This window comes from Balaenoptera borealis (assembly GCF_965194805.1).
Source record: "Balaenoptera borealis genome assembly, chromosome: 20".
NCBI classification, from domain to species: Eukaryota; Metazoa; Chordata; class Mammalia; order Artiodactyla; family Balaenopteridae; genus Balaenoptera; species Balaenoptera borealis.
In genome coordinates, this window is record NC_138879.1 from 59,322,535 (window position 1) to 59,347,307 (window position 24,773).

Genomic DNA, 24,773 nt, shown 5'->3' on the forward strand with positions numbered 1-24,773 from the left:
TAACGTGAGATTAACTCACTCAAGGCTGTATGGGTGAGGCAGAGCGGGATTTAGGCCTGGCACCATGTTTCCAAGGGCTTTAACATTTCCGCTGGGCCAGAGACCAACAGGAGTCAGAGACTCTGGCCATACCTCATGGGGTGAGGGTGAATAAATGGGGCTGCAGGAAAGCCACATCACATGGGCGGCCCAGGTTGGTGACTAAGGGCATGGGCTCTAAGTCCAAACTTAGAATCCTGGGTTGGAATCTTGGCTCTGCCTCTTACTAGCTGTGTGACCTAGGGCAAATCGCTTTACCTCTCTGTGTTTTGGTTTCTTCACCTAAAAAACAGATCTAGCAATGGTACCTACCTCAGAGTGTAGCTTTGAGGCTTAAATGAGTTAGCCGTAGGACGTGCTTAGAATAACAGTGTCTGACACATAGCACGCTTTTAACAGATGCCGGCTGTAATCATAACCAACACAACTCGTCGTTATTATTTTTGTTTTTAAAGGAAAGCAAGAATGAGAAGGGACTGTTTTAGGAAAAGATTAAGGCAATGCAACGGGGATTCCAGAGGGCACAGTAGAACTTTTTAAAACAAGTCACTAACCTCCCTGGACCTCAGACTCTCCATCTTTTCATAACAACGTCCAGGAAACATTCATGGTGTGCGTGCTTATGAGGTACCAGGCACAGCCAAGGATAGCAGACACTTCACATGGCTATTGTGAGAAGTGGAAATGAAATATACAAAACACCTTGGCACAGGGCACCTGCTCCACACATGACAGCTGTTCCTGAAAGTTCTGTTGCTTCTACACACCATGCTAGCCCTGAAGCCCACTTCTGAGTTCCATTTTACCAGCCGCACCCAACTTACTCTGCCTCTTCGTGGACTTTGGGGTCCCACTCTGTATTATAAAAAGATCTGAGCCCATCCTTTCCAGGTGAAAGGATAAGTCAGACACGTTCCAGGCCAGGGGCATGCCGTCTCTCCCTACCACGCAGCACGGCGTGTTTGGGGGGCAGCAAAGCTTTTACAGGGAGCACTTCATTTCTCCTGCACCTTCCACAGGGAATTCCATCGGAGAAAGAGTCACAGCTTAGAAGGTCTCCCAGGGGGCAGGGCTTACAGACCCCAAACCCATCCTACCAGTCTGCCGAGGCAAACAGCCGAAGCCTCTCTTACACCGTCACTATTTTTTTTTTTTAATTCATGCTAATAATTTCTAACAATTATTTTTTTAATTTATTTATTTATTTTTGGCTGTGTTGGGTCTTCGTTTCTGTGCGAGGGCTTTCTCTAGTTGCAGTGAGAGGGGGCCACTCTTCACACAGCGGTGTGCTGGCCTCTCACTATCGTGGCCTCTCTTGTTGCAGAGCACAGGCTCCAGACGCGCAGGCTCAGTAGTTGTGGCTCACGGGCTCAGTCGCTCCGCGGCATGTGGGATCCTCCCAGACCAGGGCTCGAACCCGTGTCCCCTGCATTGGCAGGCAGATTCTCAACCACTGCGCCACCAGGGAAGCCCCACCGTCACTATTTTTTTTTTAATTAATTAATTAATTTATTTATTTTTGGCTGTGTTGGGTCTTCGTTTCTGTGCGAGGGCTTTCTCTAGTTGCGGCAAGAGGGGGCCACTCTTCATCACAGTGTGCGGGCCTCTCACTATCGCAGCATCTCTTGTTGCGGAGCACAGGCTCCAGACGCACAGGCTCAGTAGTTGTGGCTCACGGATCTAGTTGCTCCACGGCATGTGGGATCTTCCCAGACCAGGGCTCGAACCCGTGTCCCCTGCTTTGGCAGGCAGATTCTCAACCACTGCACCACCAGGGAAGCCCCACCGTCACTATTTTTTGAAGGCAACATCAGACACAGAAAGCTATGAGTCTCAGTTACTAAGTCTTTTTCTTTCTCTGTTTGTGGCTGCATTCTTGGCTTTGTTTCCTAGCCGTCAAATGCAGCCTCGGCACCACTTGAGATTTCTGGTTTGTTATAGAAGATCCCTACCAAAGTGTCGGTGTTGCTTTGATATGCTTGATAAGTATTTTCACTAACACGTCCATTGATATTCAAGCCGCTGAGCACCTGTACCTGAAAGCTGACAAAAGGAAAACGTTTGAACAGCTCACAGGTGAATGTAACTAAGAAATTCCTTCAATTCCACAAAGATGGGGTGGGGAGGGGGGAGATTCAAAGCTTTCAAATCATCACACAGAACACAACCCGGTCTTTAAAGGTAGATAACATGTTATGGTTGGAGCAGTGGTTCTCAAACTTGAGAGTCCATCAGAATCCTTGGAGGTTCTGTTAAAATGCAGACGGCTGCCTGCACCCCAGCCCACAACCCTAGCAACACCACCAAGCTTCTGAATCCCTAGGTCTGGGGCAGGGCCTGAGGATTTGCATTTCTGACAAGCGCCCAGGTGATGCTGATACTGCCGGTGTGGGGACCACGCTTTGAGGACCAAATGGTTTAGAGCAGCACCGTCGATGGAAATATCATAAGAGCCACAGACCTAAGTTTACATGGTCGAATAGGAACATGAAGAAACGTAAAATGAAACAGGTAAAATTAATTTTAACGATATATTTTCTGAACCCAATACATTCAAAATATTATCAATCAATGTAAAACACATTAATAAGGTCTTTTATTTCTTTTGTAGTCACTCTTCAAAATCTGGTTTGTATTTTTTTTTCATCCCTGTGACTCATTTATTTTTTCTTTTAACATCTTTATTGGGGTATAATTGCTTTACAATGTTGTGTTAGTTGCCGCTGTATAACAAAGTGAATCAGCTCTACGTATACATATATCCCCATATCCCTTCCCTCTTGTGTCTCCCTCCCACCCTCCCTATCCCACCCATCTAGGTGGTCACAAAGCACCGAGCTGATCTCCCTGTGCTATGCAGCTGCTTCCCACTAGCTATCTATTTTACATTTGGTAGTGTATATATGTCCATGCCACTCTCTCACTTTGTCCCAGCTTACCCTTCCCCATCCCCGTGTTCTCAAGTCCATTCTCTACATCTGCGTCTTTATTCCTGTCCTGCCCCTAGGTTCTTCAGAACCTTTTTTTTTTTTTTTTTTTTTTAGATTCCATATATATGTGTTAGTGTACAGTATTTGTTTTTCTCTTTCTGACTTACTTCACTCTGTATGACAGTCTCTAGGTCCATCCACCTCACTACAAATTACTCAATTTCATTTCTTTTTATGGCTGAGTAATATTCCATTGTATATATGTGCCACATCTTCTTTATCCATTCATCTGTCGATGGACACTTAGGTTGCTTCCACGTCCTGGCTATTGTAAATAGAGCTGCAATGAACATTGTGGTACATGACTCTTTTTGAATTATGGTTTTCTCAGGGTATATGCCCAGTAGTGGGATTGCTGGGTCATATGGTAGTTCTACTTTTAGTTTTTTAAGGAAACTCCATACTGTTCTCCATAGTGGCTGTATCAATTTACATTCCCACCAACAGTGCAAGAGGGTTCCCTTTTCTCCACACCCTCTCCAGCATTTATTGTTTGTAGATTCTTTGATGATGGCCATTCTGACCGGTGTGAGGTGATACCTCATTGTAGTTTTGATTTGCATTTCTCTAATGATTAGTGATGTTGAGCATCCTTTCATGTGTCTCTTGGCCATCTGTATATCTTCTTTGGAGAAATGTCTATTTAGGTCTTCTGCCCATTTTTGGATTGGGTTGTTTGTTTTTTTGATATTGAGCTCCATGAGCTGCTTGTATATTTTGGGGATTAGTCCTTTGCCCATTGATTCATTTGCAAATATTTTCTCCCATTCTGAGGGTTGTCTTTTCATCTTGTTTATGGTTTCCTTTGCTGTGCAAAAGCTTTTAAGTTTCATTAGGTCCCACTTGTTTATTTTTGTTTTTATTTCCATTTCTCTAGGAGGTGGGTCAAAACAGATCCTGCTGTGATTTAGGTCATAGAGTGTTCTGCCTATGTTTTCCTCTAAGAGTTTGATAGTGTCTGGCCTTACATTTAGGTCTTTAATACATTTTGAGTTTATTTTTGTGTATGGTGTTAGGGAGTGTTCTAATTTCATTCTTTTACATGAAGCTGTACAGTTTCTCAGCACCACTTATTGAAGAGGCTGTCTTTTCTCCACTGTATATGCTTGCCTCCTTTGTCAAAGATAAGGTGACCATATGTGCGTGGGTTTATCTCTGGGCTTTCTATCCTGTTCCACTGATCAATATTTCTGTTTTTGTGCCAGTACCATACTGTCTGGATTACTGCAGCTTTATAGTATAGTCTGAAGTCAGGGAGCCTTATTCCTCCAGCTCCGTTTTTCTTTCTCAAGATTGCTTTGGTTATTCGGGATCGTTTGTGTTTCCATACACATTGTGAAATTTTCTGTTCTAGTTCTGTGAAAAATGCCATTGGTAGTTTGATAGGGATTTCATTGAATCTGTAGATTGCTTTGGGTAGTATAGTCATTTTCACAATGTTGATTCTTCCAATCCAAGAACATGGTATATCTATATCTCTCCATCAGTTTTATCATCTTTAATTTCTTTCATCGGTGTCTTACAGTTTTCTGCATACAGGTCTTTTGCCTCCTTGGGTAGGTTTATTCCTAGGTATTTTATTCTTTTTGTTGCAGTGGTAAATGGGAGTGTTTCCTTAATTTCTCTTTCAGATTTTTCATCATTAGTGTATAGTAATGCAAGAGATTTCTGTGCATTAATTTTGTATTCTGCTACTTTACCAAATTCATTGATTAGCTCTAGTAGTTTTCTGGTAGCATTTTTAGGATTCTCTATGTATGGTATCATGTCATCTGCAAACAGTGATGGTTTTACTTCTTCTTTTCCGATTTGGATTCCTTTTATTTCTTTTTCTTCTCTGATTGCTGTGGCTAAAACTTCCAAAACTATGTTGAATAACAGTGGTGAGAGTGGGCAACCTTGTCTTGTTCCTGATCTTAGTGGAAATGGTTTCAGTTTTTCACCATTGAGAACGATGTTGGCTGTGGGTTGGTCATATATGGCCTTTATTATGTTGAGGTAGGTTCCCTCTATGCCTACTTTCTGGAGGGTTTTTATCATAAATTGATGTTGAATTTTGTCAAAAGCTTTTTCTGCATCTATTGAGATGATCATATGGTTTTTATCCTTCAATCTGTAATACGGTGTATCACACTGATTGATTTGCGTATATTGAAGAATCCTTGCATTCCTGGGATAATTCCCACTTGATCACGGTGTATGATCCTTTTAATGTGCTGTTGGATTCTGTTTGCTAGTATTTTGTTGAGGATTTTTGCATCTATGTTTATCAGTGTTACTGGCCTGTAGTTTTCTTCTTTTGTGACTGTCTGGTTTTGGTATCAGGGTGATGGTGGCCTTGTAGAATGAGTTTGGGAGTGTTCCTCTGTCTGCTATATTTTGGAAGAGTTTGAGAAGGATAGGTGTTAGCTCTTCTCTAAATGTTTGATAGAATTCACCTGTGAAGCCATCTGGTCCTGGGCTTTTGTTTGTTGGGAGATTTTTAATCACAGTTTCAATTTCAGTGCTTGTGATTGGTCTGTTTATATTTTCTATTGCTTCCTGGTTCAGTCTCCGAAGGTTGTGCTTTTCTAAGAATTTGTCCATTTCTTCCAGGTTGTCCATTTTATTGGCATATAGTTGCTTGTAGTAATCTCTCATGATCCTTTGTATTTCTGCAGTGTCAGTTGTTACTTCTCCTTTTTCATTTCTAATTCTGTTGATTTGAGTCTTCTCCCTTTTTTTCTTGATGAGTCTGGCTAATGGTTTATCAATTTTGTTTATCTTCTCAAAGAACCAGCTTTTAGTTTTGTTGATCTTTGCTATCGTTTCCTTCATTTCTTTTTCATTTATTTCTGATCTGATCTTTATGATTTCTTTCCTTCTGCTAACTTTGGGGGTTTTTTTGTTCTTCTCTCTCTAATTGCTTTAGGTGTAATGTTAGGTTGTTTATTTGAGATGTTTCTTGTTTCCTGAGGTAGGCTTGTATTGCTATAAACTTCCCTCTTAGAACTGCTTTTTGTTCATTCCATAGGTTTTGGGTCATCGTGTTTAATGAAAACATTTGTCATTTGTTTCTAGGTATTTTTTGATTTCCTCTTTGATTTCTTCAGTAATCTCTTGGTTATTTAGTAGTTTAGCCTCCATGTGTTTGTATTTTTTACAGATTTTTTCCTGTAATTGATATCTAGTCTCATAGTGTTGTGGTCGGAAAAGATACTTGATATGATTTCAATTTTCTTAAATTTACCAAGGCTTGATTTGTTACCCAAGATATGATCTATCCTGGAGAATGTTCCATGAGCACTTGAGAAGAAAGTGTATCCTGTTGTTTTTGGATGGAATGTCCTATAAATATCAATTAAGTCCATCCTGTTTAATGTATCATTTAAAGCTTGTGTTTCCTTATTTATTTTCATTTTGGATGATCTGATCTGTCCATTGGTGAAAGTGGAGTGGTAAAGTCCCCTACTATTATTGTGTTACTGTCAATCTTCCCTTTTATGGCTGTTAGCATTTGCCTTATGTACTGAGGTGCTCCTACGTTGGGTGCATAAATATTTACAATTGTTATATCTTCTTCTTGGACTGATGCCTTGATCATTATGTAGTGTCTTTCTTTGTCTCTTGTAATAGTCTTTATTTTAAAGTCTATTTTGTCTGATATGAGAATTGCTACTCCAGCTTTCTTTTGATTTCCATTTGCATGGACTATCTTTTCCCATCCCCTCACTTTCAGTCTGTATGTGTCCCTAGGTCTGAAATGGGTCTCTTGTAGACAACATATATACGGGTCTTGTTTTTGTACCCATTTAGCCAGTCTATGTCTTTTGGTTGGAGCATTTAATCCATTTACATTTAAGGTAGTTATCGATATGTATGTTCCTATTACCATTTTCTTAATTGTTTTGGGTTTGTTATTGTAGGTCTTTTCCTTCTCTTGTGTTTCCTGCCTAGAGAAGTTCCTTTAGCATTTGTTGTAAAGCTGGTTTGGTGGTGCTGAATTCTCTTAGCTTTTGCTTGTCTATAAAGGTTTTAATTTCTCCACTGAATCTGAATGAGATACTTGCTGGGTAGAGTAATCTTGGTTGTAGGTTTTTCCCTTTCATCACTTCAAATATGTCCTGCCACTCCATTCTGGCTTGCAGAGTTTCTGCTGAAAGATCAACTGTTAACCTTATGGGGATTTCCTTGTATGTTACTTGTTGCTTTTCCCTTGCTGCTTTTAATATTTTTTCTTTGTATATAAGTTTTGATAGTTTGATTAATATGTGTCTTGGCGTGTTTCTCCTTGGATTTATCCTGTATGGGATTCTCTGCGCTTCCTGGACTTGATTGACTACTTCCTTTCCCATATTAGGGAAGTTTTCAACTATAATCTCTTCAAATATTTTCTCAGTCCCTTTCTTTTTCTCTTCTTCTTCTGGGACCCCTATAATTCAAATGTTGGTGCGTTTAATGTTGTCCCAGAGGTCTCTGAGACTGTCCTCAATTCTTTTCATTCTTTTTTCTTTATTCTGCTCTGCAGTAGTTATTTCCACTATTTTATCTTCCAGGTCACTTATCTGTTCTTCTGCCTCAGTTATTCTGCTATTGATTCCTTCTAGAGAATTTTTAATTCCACTTACTGTGTTGTTCATCACTGTTTGTTTGCTCTTTAGTTCTTCTAGGTCCTTGTTAAACGTTTCTTGTATTTTCTCCATTCTATTTCCAAGATTTTGGATCATCTTTACTATCATTACTCTGAATTCTTTTTCAGGTAGACTGCCTATTTCCTCTTCGTTTGTTTGGTCTGGTGGGTTTTTACCTTGCTCCTTCATCTGCTGTGTATTTCTGTCTTCTCCTTTTGCTTAACTTACTGTGTTTGGGGTCTCCTTTTCGCAGGCTGCAGGTTCGTAGTTCTCGTTGTTTATGGTGTCTGCCCCCAGTGGGTAAGGTTGGTTCAGTGGGTTGTGTAGGCTTCCTGGTGGAGGGGACTGGTGCCTGTGTTCTGGTAGACGAGGCTGGATCTTGTCTTTCTGGTGGGCAGGACCGAGTCCGCTGGTGTGTTTTGGGGTGTCTGTGAACTTAGTATGATTTTAGGCAGCCTCTCTGCTGATGGGTGGGGTTGTGTTTCTGTCTTGCTAGTTGTCTGGCGTAGGGTGTCCAGCACTGCAGCTTGCCGGTCGTCGAGTGGAGCTGGGTCTTAGCGTTGAGATGGAGATCTCTGGGAGAGCTTTCGCCGTTTGATATCAAGTGGGGCCAGGAGGTCTCTGGTGGTCCAATGTCCTGAACTCGGCTCTCCGACCTCAGAGGCACAGGCCTGACACCCAGACAGAGCACCAAGACCCTGTCAGCCACACGGTTTTGTTTTTCTTTAAGGATAATTTGCTTCATGGAGGAAGAAGTATAGGTTCTTCTGACTCTTTTCTGTCTTGCTTGTTTCTCCTTAGGGCCTGACAGATTTGGTGCAGCAAGTTAGAAGGGAGAGTAGAGAAGATTCCTAGAGAATGTCTTAGCTACGCCTTCTTGCGGCCACAGGAAGCTGCAGTTGGTCCCGCCGTCTCGGGGCGTATCCTTTATTCCCTTCCCGGGACGGGTATCCGAGGCAGGCCTTAGCAGAGGTGGGAGGTGGGGAAGCCAGCGTCTCTGAGGACGTCAAGGAGACATGAAGATGGCGAGGCGACCGCTCTGGTGTGTATTTTGCACTCACAGCACGTGTCAAGGGCTCATCGCCACACGGGGCTGGTGGCTCCTCTATCGGGCAGCGCAGGTGTGGAGCATTCACTCCCAAAGGACAATGACACGACTGACCGGGTCCCCAAGACTCGTAGAGAACATAAACCTTAAGACTCTGCTTTCCGGGCACCCTGAACCCTGGCCACAGGAGACTGGGCAGGATCAATACATGACTCGTGCCTAGCCAATTTTTCTCTTGCTTTTGTTTTTAACCAGCCAGAAGCAAAGAAGCAGCTGGGCCTTCCAAGGGATGAGGGAGGCTTGGGCCGGCTGGCAGCCGTGCTTCATACCACGTGCAGGTGGCAGAGAAGCAGAGACAGGTGACACGAAGTCCTGGGACACCCCAGTCTGTGGTCCTGGCCTCTCTGTGCTCCGGTCTTGCACCTTTGGCCTGCACACAGTGACCCGGGAACCTCAGATCTGTTCCATATTATTTCTTTTCTGCTCAAGCCAATGTTTTGCCATTTGCGACCAGGAGAGTCCTGACTAATAGACTTGGGCCGCGTAAGTGGCCGGCGTGACACAGCCTGTCTGCATCAGAGCAGTCCGGGTACTTGCCTCCCTGTGCTGTGCTCAGAGACACAAGGAAGACTCACGGTAGCCCCCCACCCCACCCCGTCCCATCCAGGCTCCTGTTCCCCCACCTGCTCCCCCAGGGCTCCTTCAGCTCAGGCCAGCATCTGCAGTAGCGTATTTCGTCCTACTTTTGGTGCATTTGTTTTAGTTTTCCTATTTGGGGCCAGTGAAAACACATCTGTCCATCCCATATGTGTCCATCTCCTACAAAGCAGTCGTAGTAAGACGTTAACTGTGGCATCCAGGTGGTGGGACGCTGTGCTCACTGTGTAATTCAACTTCTCTGAACGCTCACAGATTTCCGTAGTAAATACTCAGGGGGAAATCTGCTTGCTCTTCTGTCCGTCGCTGTTGCCTCTTTCTCTTCTTTTCTCCGGGTTTTTTGTCCTCTTCCTCTGTCCACTGAGGCGCACAGCAGCGAGGGTCAGAGCCAGGCGGGTACAGGGGGGTATGGCTCTCTGCTACTCCCTCCCCCAGGCCCCGTCATCCTCTTCTACAGGATCGGGCCTGGGGATCCCAAGGACCAGGACGAGAGCTGAGAGTCTCCACAGGAGTATTTGCTTTTCCCCCGACATTTTCCGCGTGGAACAAGTTTCCCAAACACACACCGATCAAAGGCGGAGCGGCCACAGTTTCATTGTCTTCAGGAAACACACAAGCTTCAGACCTTTTTTGAAACACTGCTTCTAAAATATTTTAATGTAATCCAGAAGCTCTAACGGTCTGTTCTGGGGGAAATGTATGTATTCGTTTAAAATCCATATTAGAGATGTCTCCCAAATGTGCTCTAGGTCAAAGATAATAAAAATTAAAATCATGGAAATAACAGTCAAGTCTGGGATAATAGAATAATAATCAAAATTATACGTAGGACACTTTATCCACATTTACTCCTTGTGGCAAATACGGTGCTCATCCCACCTCGGAGCTCAGGGCAGCTACATAGCTTGCCTGACGTTTCACAGCTAGAAAGGGGCAGAGCTGGGGGTCCCAGTGCGGCCCAGGGTCCGGACCCCCTCTCCGAGCGAGCTCCTCCTATTCCCACATCCATCACCCCCGGGAGAACAGGTGTGCTCGGGCATTCAAGCCACGCCGAGCGCTGCCAGGTAGCAGGTGCTCTCCTAAGCGTGAAGGGCACAGCTTGTGACAAACAAAAGAGCAGATGGTCCCGGCCCTCGTGGGGCTTCCAGTCTAGCCACGGGGAGACGAGAGTAACCACGCAGGTGGGTGTGAGGGTCCTAAGAGCTGAGAAGGAAAACGAGGCAGGGCGAGGAGGACGGGCCGAGGCCACACTTTACACAGACTGGTCAGGGGCGCACCTGACAAGGTGACCTTGAGCACAGACTTAGGGGAGGAGAAGCGGCAGAGTGCAAGGGTGGAGGGAGGGACGCCCCAGGCTGAGGGGCGGCTACCACACCTGGCTCGCACGAGGGACGGCGCCAGGGCACCTGGAGGCCATGTGTCCGGAGCCTGGGCAGCCTGGGTGGCGGTAGGGGTTTGACTTTGCTCCCCTCTGAGTCGGTGGGGAGAGCCGGGAGCGTATTAAGCAGAAAAGTGACATGACTTGCGTAGAAAGGACCTCTCAGCTTCTGCTGAGAACGGAGCACAGGCCTCAAGTCAAAAGCAGGAAGGTGGCGGCATGTCCCCGGTGGTCCCCAGGAGGCGGTGGGAGCTGGTGGGAGTTGACATCTATTTTTAAGGTAGATGGCATTTTGCCGACGGACCATGGGATGTGAGAAAAGCAGGGTCCAAGGATGAGGCCACGGGCCCAGGCCTGAGCGACTAAAAGACAGAGTTTCTGTTTACTCAAGTGGGAAGAGTCACCAGGGGCGGCAGGTTTGGGGGGGCAGGAGAGAGATGGAGAGGAGGGAGAACAGATTCAGTTTTGAATAGGTCACCTTCAAGGTGCCTTGTAGACATCCAAGAGGTGGTGTCACAAAGGCAGTTGGAGGAGTGCTGGCTGGAGATGCAAATTTGTGGGTCATCCACACACGGTGTTAAAATTCATGAGAGCAGAAGCTGTCGCCTAGAACAAGTGTCCTCACCAGGGACGGTGCTGTCCCTCAGGGAGTGTGTCGGAAATCTGTGAGGGCATCTTTAGTTGCCACTGCAATTGGAGGTGCCGCGGGCACCTAAGGGACGGGAGGATGGAGACCGTGAACGTGACGATCTTGCACAAAGAACGGCCCTGCATCCCACACGTCTCACCGATTCCACAGACACTCAGCGGCGGAGCATCTTCTTATTGTTATCCGAGCCAACGGCATCCCTCTGTTTTACATGTAAAAACAGTGTATTTCTTGCACAACTTTAAGATACACTCAACTTTCTAAGAGTAACGAGGGGAGACTGCACTCGGGTTCAGAACTTTACCAAGAGTGCTCAGCATTCAAACCAACACGTCACGCGCCCGCCCTCCCCCAGCCTTCCTGGTATCTGAGACATCAGCACAACAACCCTGAATCCGTCTGCCCGGAGCTGCCACGTCCACAGGGCTCCAAGGAGCATGGGGTCCTTCAGCAGAATCACGCGCAGGCAGACGTGGGTGAAAATGCGGATTATTTACCTGTAAGCGATGTTCCTTTTGTTTGGCTTTTATAGTTAGGATACTACACTGACTTCTCCAAAGTGTGTGTGTAGGTAGGCGACACGGTCTCTGAGTTTCATCTCAGGGTGAGGAAGGAGGCACCCCGGCCCAGCGGACATTAGGAGCCCCTGGGGGGTGAGGAGGAGCCAGCAGTGGAGCCCCCAGGGGCTGCCCGGGCCAGGGGGAAGGAACACGGAGAGGAGGGGGCCCAGCTGCAGGCGGGTGGGGAGCTGACACCTGGATTATCAGGATCCTGGTGACGCTGAGCCCGTCTAGTGGGCGTTGGGGGCAAACTCTGGCTGGAGAGTCCACATGGTCCAGGGCAGGGGATCCCAGCCACCCTGTTAACCTGCACATTTCCCCTCTCCACCCCAGGGCACTCCGACTGCATCCCCTTTGCTCTGCGCCTTTAGGTCAAGCTATGCCGGGGCTCCTGGGGCCTTGCTCACTGTCACGGGGCGCCCAGCAGCCCTGCCCTGCGTGTCCCGTCCATACCTTGCTGAGTCGGGACTCAAATGCCAGCGAGGTGGACGACTTGGAGCTCTTCATGCCGGGAGAGGGGGCGGGGAGGGGGCGCGCGCGGTCTACCCCATGGCTTCCGACTCTGGTGGCTGGACTCCAGGGCTTGGCTGCGCTCCTCATGTTTGTCCCAGTGGGTCGTTCTGTACAAGAGCAGAAAAGAAGAAGCGTGTGTCCACACTTGAACCTGCTGAGAGATATCACAGAGATCCATCCCCATGCACCATGGGCGCCACCGTGGTCACGGAGAACGAGCCTTCGGGATGGGGCTGCACGTAGAGCATCTTTCTACTGAGAAGGTACCTTTGCAGCAGGTTCCTTTCTCTGGCTTCACAGCAGCTTTCACCAAACTATTAACAACACATGTGCGGGCTTCCCTGGTGGCTCAGTGGTTAAGAATCCGCCTGCCAATGCAAGGGACACGGGTTCGAGCCCTGGTCCGGGAAGAACTCACATGCCGTGGAGCAACTAAGCCCGTGCGCCACAACTACTGAGTCTGCACTCTAGAGCCCGCGAGTCACAACTACTGAAGCCCACGCACTGAGAGCCCATGCTCCGCAACAAGAGAAGCCACCGCAATGAGAAGCCCGTGCACCGCAACGAGGAGTAGCCCCTGCTCGCCGCAACTAGAGAAAGCCCGCACGCAGCAACGAAGACCCAACGCACCCAAAAATAAACGCATTTTTTTTTTAAAAAAAGTGCAATATTACTGATGCTCTGACATTACTCTTTGGCAAAATGATGGCTTCTCCTTGGTCAGGGGCACCTAGAACAGTCTTACTGCATATACATATATATACTGGATATATATATATATATATATATATATATATATATCCCCACGTAAAACAGGTCAGCTTGAGTCAAGACATGTTATGTCCGTAAGTCTTGCCGTTTTAGGGCTGATAATTGAGCAACTTACGTAATTTCCAAATAGACATAAATGAATTACTTGAAAATCAGATTTCACAGAAGCACAGGTTTTTTCTTCTTTTGGACAAAAATGGTATCAAAAATTAATAGGGCACTCTCAATAAATCTGTTAAATAAATTTTAAAAAATTAATAGGGCAGATTTTAATTGGGCAGACCTGACATCATAGGGCAGAGTTACCCGCCCTAACTAAAATATTCTATGAAAGACAATTTATGCAAAGGAGCAGGATTCGGTTAAAGACCTGGGGGGTGGGGAAGTGTGAATCCCCGTCCAAAGGCAAGCAAGACAGCCTGAGTCCTTCGATCAAGGCTGAGGAGGTGGGCCGGCCATCTCTTAACCTCTCGGAGCCCTCAGAGCCCATTTTGTTCTCAGTAGCACAATGGGACCCTGACTCTGCTGTCCCCGTGGACTCTCATGACCAGAGATGTGAGACAGAAGACCAAAACCGCAGACACAAAACAAACCGAAAAAAAGCACTTTAAAAAACATCACTCGGAAGGAAATCCAAAAAAGACGGGCTATATGTATATGTATAGCTGATTCACTTTGCTGTACAGCAGAAACTAACACAACACTGTCAAGCAACTATACTCCAATAAAAATTTAAAAAAACAAACAAACAAACACCGCTAGGTGACAGCTAATGCCTGTGGCCGCACTCACAGGACCCGGGGCTAAATAACTGCCCCCCGGGATCGCAGCTGGTGCTCAGTGGCCTTGGGCCTCCTCTCCCCTCACCGCACCCCAGGACACCTTGTCCGCCCCTCTGAGAAAAAGAACAGGCTGCCCACTGCCCCCAGCCTGGCGCAGTGGGGACCTCCTCCCATTCTTCTCTCCTTTCCCAGGGACACCATGTCAACCCACAGCGTCCCAGCCAGGGCCATCCAGTTCCTGCTCCTACTTAAAGGGATTAGCAGGTGGCAGGGGGTCCAAGACCCCACCTGGGGCTCATTCTGCAGCACTGCTATCCTGGCAGCTGTGCCAATGTGGCTACAGGTGAAAATAATATTTTTTAAAAGATTTAATTATTATTTATTTTTGGCTGCGTCGGGCCTTAGTTGCAGCACGCGGGATCTTTCGTCGCAGCGTACAGGCTTCTCTCTGGTTGGGGTGCGGGGGTTTTCTCTCTCTAGTTGTGGCGCGCGGGCCCTGTAGTTTGCGGCGTGCGAGCTCAGTAGTTGTGGCACACGGGCTTAGCTGCCCCGCAGCCTGGGGGATCTTAGTTCCCTGACCAGGGATTGAACCCGCGTCCTCTGCATTGCAAGGCAGGTTCTTTACCACTGAACCACCAGGGAAGTCCTGTGAGAATAATATTTTTAAGACAGCGATTTGTTTTCTAAAGTGTTTTTGAGAAAAATTATTCACGATTTCAGTTATATGATTAGTTCAATAGTCTCAGCTTGGTTCCAGGTATCATGATTTTTAAAAATTCTATAGTTAAAAAACCACTTCTCGTGTATTTTACGATGTTCAGCGCCAGCTATTTTTCTTTCTCAGCCCACAATTTTTAATTCTGGTTTCCACAGCAACAATGAAAGAATTCCTAGGTTAAGACCTATAGAGCAACTAATTTTATTAAATGAATATAAATATAAAATGAACGAACATAGCCTGAGTGATTCTTGGAGAGAATTACTGATGAATTTTATCCAGGACCGCAGGAACAACCAGTAACATGTCAGTTTGACTCACGGAGACGAGAAATAAAATACGTTTCATGAAGGCGCCCTTTTACGTGATGATTGCGACTACTTAGAGATGATTATTGCAGGGCTTACTTGATGAAAACATAGGTGATTCTGCAATGCATCTATGCTTTCCAAAATCTGCCCAGGTCACCCCTGAAATGAAATGGCTCTTGTTTATTCTCCAGAAGGAAGAAAGAATGTGAAGAGGAAAAGCAGAAGTAAGATGATAGAAAATTTCCCCAATGTTGCCCTAAGTCCTTGGCAAAAAAAAAAAAAAAAGTAATAACAATAACAGAAATAAACAAAGGAAGGAAGGAAGAAAGGAAGAAGGAAAAGGAAAGGAGAGGGGAGGGGAGGGGAGGGGAGTAGAGGGGAGGAGAGGAAAGGAGAGGAGGGGAGGGGAGGGGAGAGGAGAGGAGGAAAAAGGCATCCCAGTCAAAATTCCAGATCTAAACTCTTAATTTCTGACAACCTTCTAGACAATCATCTGAAAAACATGCAGCCACTTTTTTTTTTTTTTCATGCAGCCACTTTTCAAAGGCTGCCCGGTTACTTGCTCTGAGGCAGAATTCTCAGGTTTACTTCATTTGCATAATCACACCTTTCTTTATTCTCCTAGAACCTTGAACCCATCAAATTACTCCCAGGCAAGTGTACACAGAGGGCCTTCCTCCCGCGGGCCTCCTCACTGCCAGGCTCTTTTTCCTTGTCTCCCTTCATGTGTCTTTCCCGTTATTTCCCCAGACGGAGGCTTCTATTTTGCACTCGTGCACCAGCCAGGCTCTTCAAATTCCATCTTCTTCCAGAATTCAAAATACACAGAAATGAAATAAGTAATGTCCCCTCTTGAACCAGGAAGAGAGCCCTAATGGTAGGGAGCGTGCCAGGGGGTGGGATGCCGGGGGTGGGGCGGGGGGTAGTGGGCTCTGCCGGATCAAAGCAGCTTTCCAGGGACGGACGATGAAAGGATGATAGCAGAGGGCGGGGACACCGCTCCAGCCAGGCTGAAGGCCAGCTTTGCACCCTTCTCCCCACACTCCACGTCCAGGACCTTGTTAAGCATCGCCCACCCCCACCCAGCAGGACTGGTGTCTTCCTAGTGTTCTCCAAATCTCCAAATCGGCCTGCTCTGGCCCTGCCCTCTGTCCACTCCCAAGAAGCCCTCCTGCTGGCAGGGGGCAGGTGCCCTCAGGCCCACCCCTAGTTTCTGCAGACTTTCACCCAATCTGCTTCCCACCATCTCCTCTCCGACCCTCCTCTCGCCCCTCACCCCGGGCCTGGTGTCAAACCCTCCCTGTAATCCTACGAGGTAAGGGTCACCTCCGTTCAGGGAGGTTAAGCAACTTGCCCAGACCACAGAGTTTATCATACAGCCAGGATTCAAACCCAGTTTTAATGGGCTCTTACACACCAGGGCTGGGTCCGGCCTCCCTGGATAATCTTTCTCCCGTGGGAAAGCACGCGGGCTTTTGGATCCAGTGTTCCTGGTCAAAATCCCGCTCCACCGTTCACCGCGTGAGCTCGGGCATGCTTGCTGAACACTATGATTCTCAACACCGTCGCCCGATAAATGGAGTTACTGGTGCCTGCACCGCAAAACTGAAGATGAAGGAGGACATGGCACCCAGAAGACACTCAGCAAACACCAGATGGCCCCCACAACTGTTCACCGTGTTCAGCTGAGGGCCGCTCTGCTTTATTAACTCAGCAACACCCAGCGGCGGATCAGTGGGATCAACGTGCACTGGCCGGGGCCATGTACGGAAAGAGCTCTCTTTATACACAGAGCGGCCGGTTTTCATTTGGCAACGTCAAAGAGGGAAAGCGCGGAGGAAGATGAACACCTCGGGCAGACACCTTACAGTCACTAGAACTGGCCCCCGTTGCTGAAAGATAAACGCGGGCGTGAATGCTGGGTGAACGATACTTTTCTTACGGAAAAGAAATAGACGGGTTCTGGCCAAGTGCAAGATCATGAAAAAAAAAGTTTCTATTACTAATTCCCTGATTTCTAAAAATCCTCCTAACCATCTCAAAGATGGCTGCATCCACTGTTGAAAAACATCCACTTGTAAGTAGATCCACGCCGTTCAAACCCGTGTTATTCGAGGGTCCACAGTACAGTTAAATTTAGGAATTCACTCCCACAGGGGCGGGGAGAGGGTCTTCCCAGGGGTGTTTTCCTTAAATTGTTCATTTTATTTAATTATCAAGCTTCTTTCCTTGCCAGAATCGTGCAAGACTTCTCTTTAAACCATAACTCATTAATTGTATGGAGTTAAGTAGAAAAGATAGAAGAGAGAGAGGGAAGAGGGAACACAGTTAGGAATACGATGAGTGTCCGGGCACCGGGGAGGGTCAGAGCCCCTCCAACATGCTGCTGGGCTGCTTCATCACCGCCTTCAGAACCTGGGCTGGAGGGGTTGTCTCGACCCTCGGATTGGTTACCCTTTTAAGGCAAGAAAACGGAAAGGCGACTGGGAAACCATTCTGGACCATCACAAATAATAGGGAGTATCCAGGGACTTCCCTGGCAGTCCAGTGGTTAGGACTCTGCGCTTCCACTGCAGGGGGTGAGGGTTCCATCTCTGGTCGGGGAACTAAGATCCTGCATGCCGCGCGGCTTGGCCAAAAATAAATTTTTAAAAAAATAAGGAGTGTCCGGGGGTGGGAGAGGGCACTGAGGTTTGCACTCCAAGTACAATAAGCCCCAGGAAGCCGAGAACTGAGGCATTCAAGTCTGAGAACGAACAAACTAAGAATGTTCACATAGCTCAACTACCAGGGGACTTGGCAGGAAATAGAAGGCAAGTGAACAGCATGCCGAAAATATCTAGCTAGAGCTTTCTAGAACACGTGCCCAGTTTGCTCTTGACCTCTTCAGCAGGGTGGGTGGCTGATTCTGCCTCCAGGGGGACATTTGGCAATGTGTGCAGCTGCTTTGGGTTGTCACAACTTGGGGCGGGGGGAGGTGCTAGGGTGGAGCCAGGGATGCTTCTGGACATCCCAGTACCCAAAGGGCAGCCCCACAACAAAGAATGATCTGGGCTAAAATGTCAAGAGTCGAGGTCGAGAAACTCAGTTCCAGAGGAAGAGGGAAGCTCCTCGGGCGCTGATTCTTAGACAGGCACCTGGTTCGTTTATGCTAACACTGGAACGTTTACTCTGAAAATCTAGTTTGGGAGCAGCCAAGGGAATCCCAGACTTCGGCTGGAGGCCACAGGAAACTCTTCGAAGCTTATTATTTCCTGTTAGTCTCGACATGACCGTTCGCCTTAGATTCCTTCCCGGTAAATAAAGAAAAGAACAGGTTTCCACACAGCATCAGAAGGAAAATGGCAAACAAAAATTCACTGATCCTATCAGGAGAGGTCACTGAAAGAAAACAAGGACCAAGAAGGGATAAGACAAAAACTAAAGAGAAAAGAACATCCGCACAGCACTAGCCATACCATCTCAAGCCAAAAACAAACCCTGGAAATGGAATAGGGACCTGGAGAAACTGTGACACACTGCCACGAGGTGGAGACCATAACAAATAGAGCTTAATCTGGAATAAGAAACAGGAGGAGCTGGTCTCTAACTATGAAATGCAGACCCTAGAGAGAGGCTGTAATCTGGGAGCCGTATTGAGACCAAACCCTGAGAATCGCTGCCCCAGGACATCCTTCTGTCTCCAAAGCTGAACCAAGAAGCCGGCATCCCACAGAGCTGGTGGCCACTAATCAGTAGTTATTTCCTTACCTATAACACGGTTTCACATCAAAGAATTAAAAGAATGAGCCAAGGCAGTAGAAAGGAGACGGAAATAAAATACTTCCAAGAGCTCTTTCTATAGGAATAGTTTGAAAAGGTCTGTTGAAAGAGTAACTAAGAATATAAACTATAGTCTAGCGCCAAGACCATTCAATAGTAAAGGACAGTCTTTTCAGCAAATGGTGCTGAGAAAACTGGATATCCACACCAAAAGAATGAAGTTGAACCCTTACCTTACACCATATACAAAAATGAACTCAAAATGGATGAAAGACCTAAATATAAGAGCCCAAACTGTCCAACTCTTAGAGGAAAACACAGGGGAAAAGCTTTATGACATTGGATTTGGCAATGATTAAATATGACACCAAAAGCACAGGCAACAGGAAAAACTAGACAGATTGGAATATGTCAAAATTAAACACTTTTGTGCATCAAAGAACACAATCAACAGAGTAAAATGGCAACTCACAGAAGGAAGAAAATATTGGCAAATGGGTTTGCTGTGGACTGAATTGTGTCTCCTGTCCCACCACATTTACATGTTGAAGCCCTAATTCTCAGTGTGATTGCATTTGAAGATAGGGCTTTTAGGAGGTAAAGTAAGGTTAAATGAAGTGATAAGGGTGGGTCCTAATCCAATAGGATTGGTGGCTTTATTAGAAGAGGGGGAGAGAGAGAGATCTTTCTCCTGTGCACACACACTGATGAAAAGCCATGGGAGGACATAGTGAGAAGGCGGCCGTCTGCAAGCCAGGAAGGGAGCCCTCACCAAGCACCAAATCAGCCATACATACCTTGCTCTTGGACTTCCCAGCCTCCAGAACTGTAAGAAATCAATTTCTGTCGTTTAAATCACTCAGTCTATGGTATTTTGTTATGACAGCCCAGGCAGACTAAGACAGGGCTAATATCCAGAATATATAAAGAACTCCTGCAACTCAGCAACAAAAACAAACCTGATTTAAAGATGGACAAAGGGCTTGAATAGACATTTCTCCAAAGAAGATATATGCATGGCCAATAAGTACATGAAAAGATGCTCAACATTACTAATCATTAGGGAAATGCAGTCAAAACCACAATGAGATACCACTTCATACCCATTAGGATGGGTACTACCAAACCAAACCAAACCAGAAAATAACAAATGCTGGCGAGGATGTGGAGAAATTTGGAACTCTTGTGAACTGTTGCTGGGAATGTACCATGGCGCAGCTGCTATGGAGAACAGTATGGCAGTTCCTCAAAAAATAAAAAATAGATTTTACCGTATGATCCAGCGATTCCACTTCTGGGCACATTCCCAAAAGAACTGAAAGCAGGGTCTCAAAGAGATATTTGCACACCCATGTTCATAGCAGCATTATTCACAACAGCCAAAAAAGGTGGAAGCAACCCAAGTGTCCACTGATGGATGAGTGGATACACAAAATGTGGTCTATACATCCAGTGGAATATTACTCAGTCTTAAAAAGGAAGGAAATTCTGATACATTCTACAGCATGGATGAATCTTGAGGACATTATGCTAAGTGAAGTAAGCCAGGCAGAAAAAGACAAACACACTTGTATGATTACACTTATATGAAGTACTTAGAGGAGTCAACTTCACGGGAACAGAAAGTAAAATGGTGGGGGCCAGGGGCTTGGGGAGAGAGGAATAGGAGTTGTTGTTTAATGGGGACAGAGTTTCAGTTTTGTAAGATAAAAACAGTTCTGGGGACGGATAGTGGTGATGGTTGCACAACAGTGTGAATGTACTTAATGCCACGGAACTAAACACTTAAAAATGGTTAAGACAGTAAATTTTATATTATGTGTATTTTACCACAATTTTTAAAAATGTGATAAGAAAGACAAAACAAAACAAAAGCTATAGGGTAGGAGAGAACCGCCGACTTTCATCTCCATTTCGGCAAAAGCATCTTGAGTCACAATGTTTGCTCAGTCACATGATGCCCCTGCCACCGTCTGGGACATCAGCTGGGAAACCGGGGAGAGCTCCAAAAGGACCCGTTTACAAGGGGTTGGGCCGGCCTAGAGGAGCAACACGGGCTTAGGACATTATCACCCCCAGCCTGCGGGGTCGGGGAGGAAGCAGCTGGAATCCGGAGAGAGCTGGACCACGAGTAGACGCTGAGGCCTCGACAGAGAACTGCAACCAACCCAACCAACTCAGCGGCACTGGGGGCGGGGGCGGCGGGAGGAGCTGGGGGGAGAAAGGCCTCAAGGGCGTTCTCCCCTCCCCGACCCGCCGGGGCTACCCACTGGCTCACGGAGAAGGCGGGGGTGGGGCGGAGGGGCGGCCACCACTGATGCGGCATCCACAAGGTGGTGGCAACGTGGAGGGACAAACGAAGGCCTGGCCATCTCCCACCCGCCTTCCAAAGCGAGCTCAGGCGTCTCCCTCCGGACGCCTCCCCCAGCGCAGGAGGGCCTCCCCGCGGCTCCTACCCTCGTCTGTCCACCGACCCGCCACGCAGCTGGCCTGTCGCCTTCCCCGGGGCCGCCTGCCCGAGCACAGCGCAGAGACGGTCCTGACTCAGCAGCTTCTCCCGACTTCCCGTTTCTGTGATCCTTGAGGCCTCCCTCCCGGCCTCCCAGACTCAGAGCACCGTGGCCTCCCCCCGGGCCCGGGGCCGCTTCTCACACCCACGGCTGCCGGGGGAGCTCAGGCTCCGGCACCAGGCCCGCGAGGCCTCCTTCTCGTCCGGATGGACAGAGCACAGCTCCGGCAGCTCCCTCCCGGAGTCACCCCTTCCCCGCAGTCCTCCTGCCCGACTCCAGCGCTCAGCTGGGGCCGCCGCTCCCGCCCAGACCCGTGCTTGGTGCACGTCTTCAGGCTGGCGCTCCTCACACCGTCTCCATGTCAGGCTCGGGCCGGAGGCAGAGATGTCACCATCAGCTTCACCGTCAGCGACCAGTGCGGCCCCAGGAATTTGCTCACTTCCCGAGCCGGGGCCTGCGCTCAACCTTGTTCCAGATCAAGGGACTGCCCAGCTGAGCTCTGCCCTGCAGTGCGGCCAGACCCAGACCTCTCCACCGTTCTCGTCTGGGGGCATCCACGGCCCCAGGGCCCTCCTCAGAGATCTCCCCCAGGAATGTTCCAGCCCCTCCTGCGAGGCTCTGCCGACAAGACTTTCTGATACTCCCCCGCATTTCCCTGCCCCCTCCCCGTCCCGCCCCCCTCCTGATGCCGCAGCATCCCCGGGTCCCCAGCTCTGCTCTTGCCCATCCTGCCCACAACAGTTAATGCCACTCAGCAGCCGGAGGCCTCTTTAAAAACACAAATCATAAAAACGGCTAACATGGTACATTTTATGGTATGTGTGTGTTTTTAACCACGAGTTAAATTTTTAAAATTATTAAAAAAAAAAACCCCACACAAGTCAGATCATGTCCCTCCCTACGGAGAAACTTGCTGTGGCTTCTCACTATATTTAGAGTGCAAATCCAAGATCTCTGTCACAACCCCAAAGTCCTAGGCCATCGTGGGGCTGCCCGTCTGCATCCTGAGACCCTCCCCTGTGTGCTGTGGGAGCTACTCCAGCCCCTCGGACCTGCCCAGCTGGTTCCCAAGGAGGACCGTTGAACTGGAAGGCCCCCCTCCAGCTCTTCACACGGCAGGGGGGGGACGGGGGAGGGGGCTCCTTCCTCCAAAAGGCCTTTCCCTTCCAGTCTCTGGAGGAGCTCACCGCACAGACCCCGGTCATTTCTTCAGAGCTTCTATCACCAAAGCCAGACTCTGGCTGCTACTGATTATCCATCATGGGTCATCAGCCTCGGCCCACCCACTGCAGCTCCCGGGGCACCTTACCCTCCGGTTCATCACCGTGTTCCCGGATGCACCGAGCAGGTGCTTAACCAACATTAGCTAATGAATGTTTAGATCCTGCCTGTCACTGAAGAAATGTGTGCAAGTGTCTCCCTGCCCTTCCCTCGCTAGCCAGGCACCCAGATTCACAAAGTATTTGCTGAATTAATCAGGGAACACAAAACGGAACCATAAAGCAATGACAGTCCTTCTCCTGTAAGACTTATAAATGCCTCTAAACAATTACCAAGTAAGCAGTCCCCAGACTGCTTTCAGGATGAGAACCGCATAGATATTGATACGGAGCCTTCCAGCATTATTACCTTGAAAACAGGGTTCATGTTGATGTATAAGCATTAGCCTTATGAAATTCATCTCATTAACTTATAACGTGCTGGAGAAATAGTTCCCGAAGTTATTCAACACCGAATCTCTAAAATCATCTACTGATTCATCTCCATTCGTGACTTTATTCCCGAAGGACGGCTTTTTCAATTTGTGCTAGACAACGCAGTTTCACCGTAACCATCAATAATTGTTTACAATTTTATGCTCTAAGATTTCAGACACCTTAACCAAAACATCACAGTACATGCATTTATGTTCGATGCTCTGTTAAGTGGTAGCCAATGGCAACCACAGGTTTAGGGACCCAATAATTTAAAGTTTCAAGTGTAAGTACCTTTTATGCAGCCTTTTCTGTTTCTTTGTTCCTACCAGGGGCCCCTCAACCAGGTGGGACAAGGGGCAAAGCCCTATGATGTCAGTGGCACAGCTTCCAAGGAAACGGGCGGCCACTTCTGAGTCATTCTGTTCTATTTCCTCCAGAAAACAATGCAAACACTGTAGGGCATGCCGCCCCCGACCCCAGCACCCCCAGCAAAACCCTATGCCCTCCACCCACTCACTTCAATGCACTTGCCCTACAGAGATGGGGGGCACGCAAGTCCCCTCCCCCAGCGCTACAGGGCACAGATGCAAACCGGGGTCCTCCGTCCACAGGCGGAGAGGTGGGGCCCCACCCCACATCCACCGCCCCCCTGGGCTCACTAGACGTTAGCCACATGGGCCTCTGGCCAAAGGGAAATAGAGGCCAGGAAGAAGGCAGCCCCCGCTCTGCAGACTCAGGAGGGGCAGCTCCCAGGCCACGCTCTCCACCCTGTACACGGGGCTCACGAGAAACCGCGGAGGTTCACCTCCCAAGGCCCCTTGCTGAGAAAGCGGCTCAACATTCCCGAGCTGCGGTGGGAGATCCCAGCACGCACACCCGCACCCTGACTCAGGGCAAGAGCGCGGCGTGAAGCCTTCTGCACCATCACGGGCTCTGCCGTGTGATGCCCCGAATCACAAGCCAGGCCTCCTCCGTGGCCATCTCCCCTCCGATACTCTAATCATCAAGACTTAAGTTTCTCTTTCCCCGAAGACGTGCTCCTCCCCACCGGGTCCTCACCACTAGTCTGCAGATGGCAGAGGCGGGGGCCCTCAGGACAAAAGGGGGGCTCACCTGACAGACCCCGAGCTGTCTGGCCAGTTTCTGACTTTGTGTGTGTCTGTCTGTGTGTATGTATACCTGTGTGTGCACTGTCTGTGTGTCTGTGCCTGTGTGTGTGTGTGTGTGTGTGTGTGCATCTGTGTGTGTCTGTCTGTGTGTGGGTGGGTGTGGCAGTGGGAACAACCGATTTGTTTTAGGATTTTTTTTCTATTGGAGTATAGCTGATGTACAGTGTTGTGTTAGTTTAAGGTGTACAGCAAAGTGATTCAGTTATATATACATATATATATTCTTTTTCAGATTCTTTTCCCTTATAGGTTATTACAAGATATTGAATATAGTTCCCTGTGCTATACAGTAGGACATTTTTGGTTATCTATTTTATACATAGTAGAGTGTATATGTTAATCCCAAGCTCCTAAATTAGGAGTTTAGGAACAAGCAATTGAATAACCAAAGTGAATCTTGAGCTCGACAAAATAAAGAACTTGTATAGGGAAGAAACCAAGATGTCCAAGGCACCTGAAGAAGCTCCCGGGAGAACTCTCATCCTGGGGGCCCAGGGAGGGAGGCAGGGACTGGGCCAGGAAGATGAAGGGCCCTTTCATCGTGTCTTTGGGGGCGTATGGAAGCCTTGGCTCTTGGCGGTGGTGGAGGAGCGCAGCGGGCGGGCCAGG

General features: G+C 47.8%; 1 protein-coding gene across 4 annotated transcripts in view; it reads right to left on the reverse strand.

Annotated features, from left to right (window-relative positions):
- Positions 1-24,773, reverse strand: part of SPECC1 (sperm antigen with calponin homology and coiled-coil domains 1) — a 253,018-nt gene that overhangs the window by 176,269 nt on the left and 51,976 nt on the right. For 3 of the 4 annotated variants that reach the window (XM_082374046.1, XM_082374044.1, XM_082374045.1), the window contains one exon: positions 12,385-12,551. In XM_082374046.1, coding sequence (XP_082230172.1) covers positions 12,385-12,531 — 147 coding nt within the window. In that variant the 5' untranslated portion in view covers positions 12,532-12,551. Of the gene's footprint in view, positions 1-12,384; positions 12,552-24,773 lie in introns of those variants that run through there. The other variant, XM_082374047.1, reaches the window with a different exon arrangement.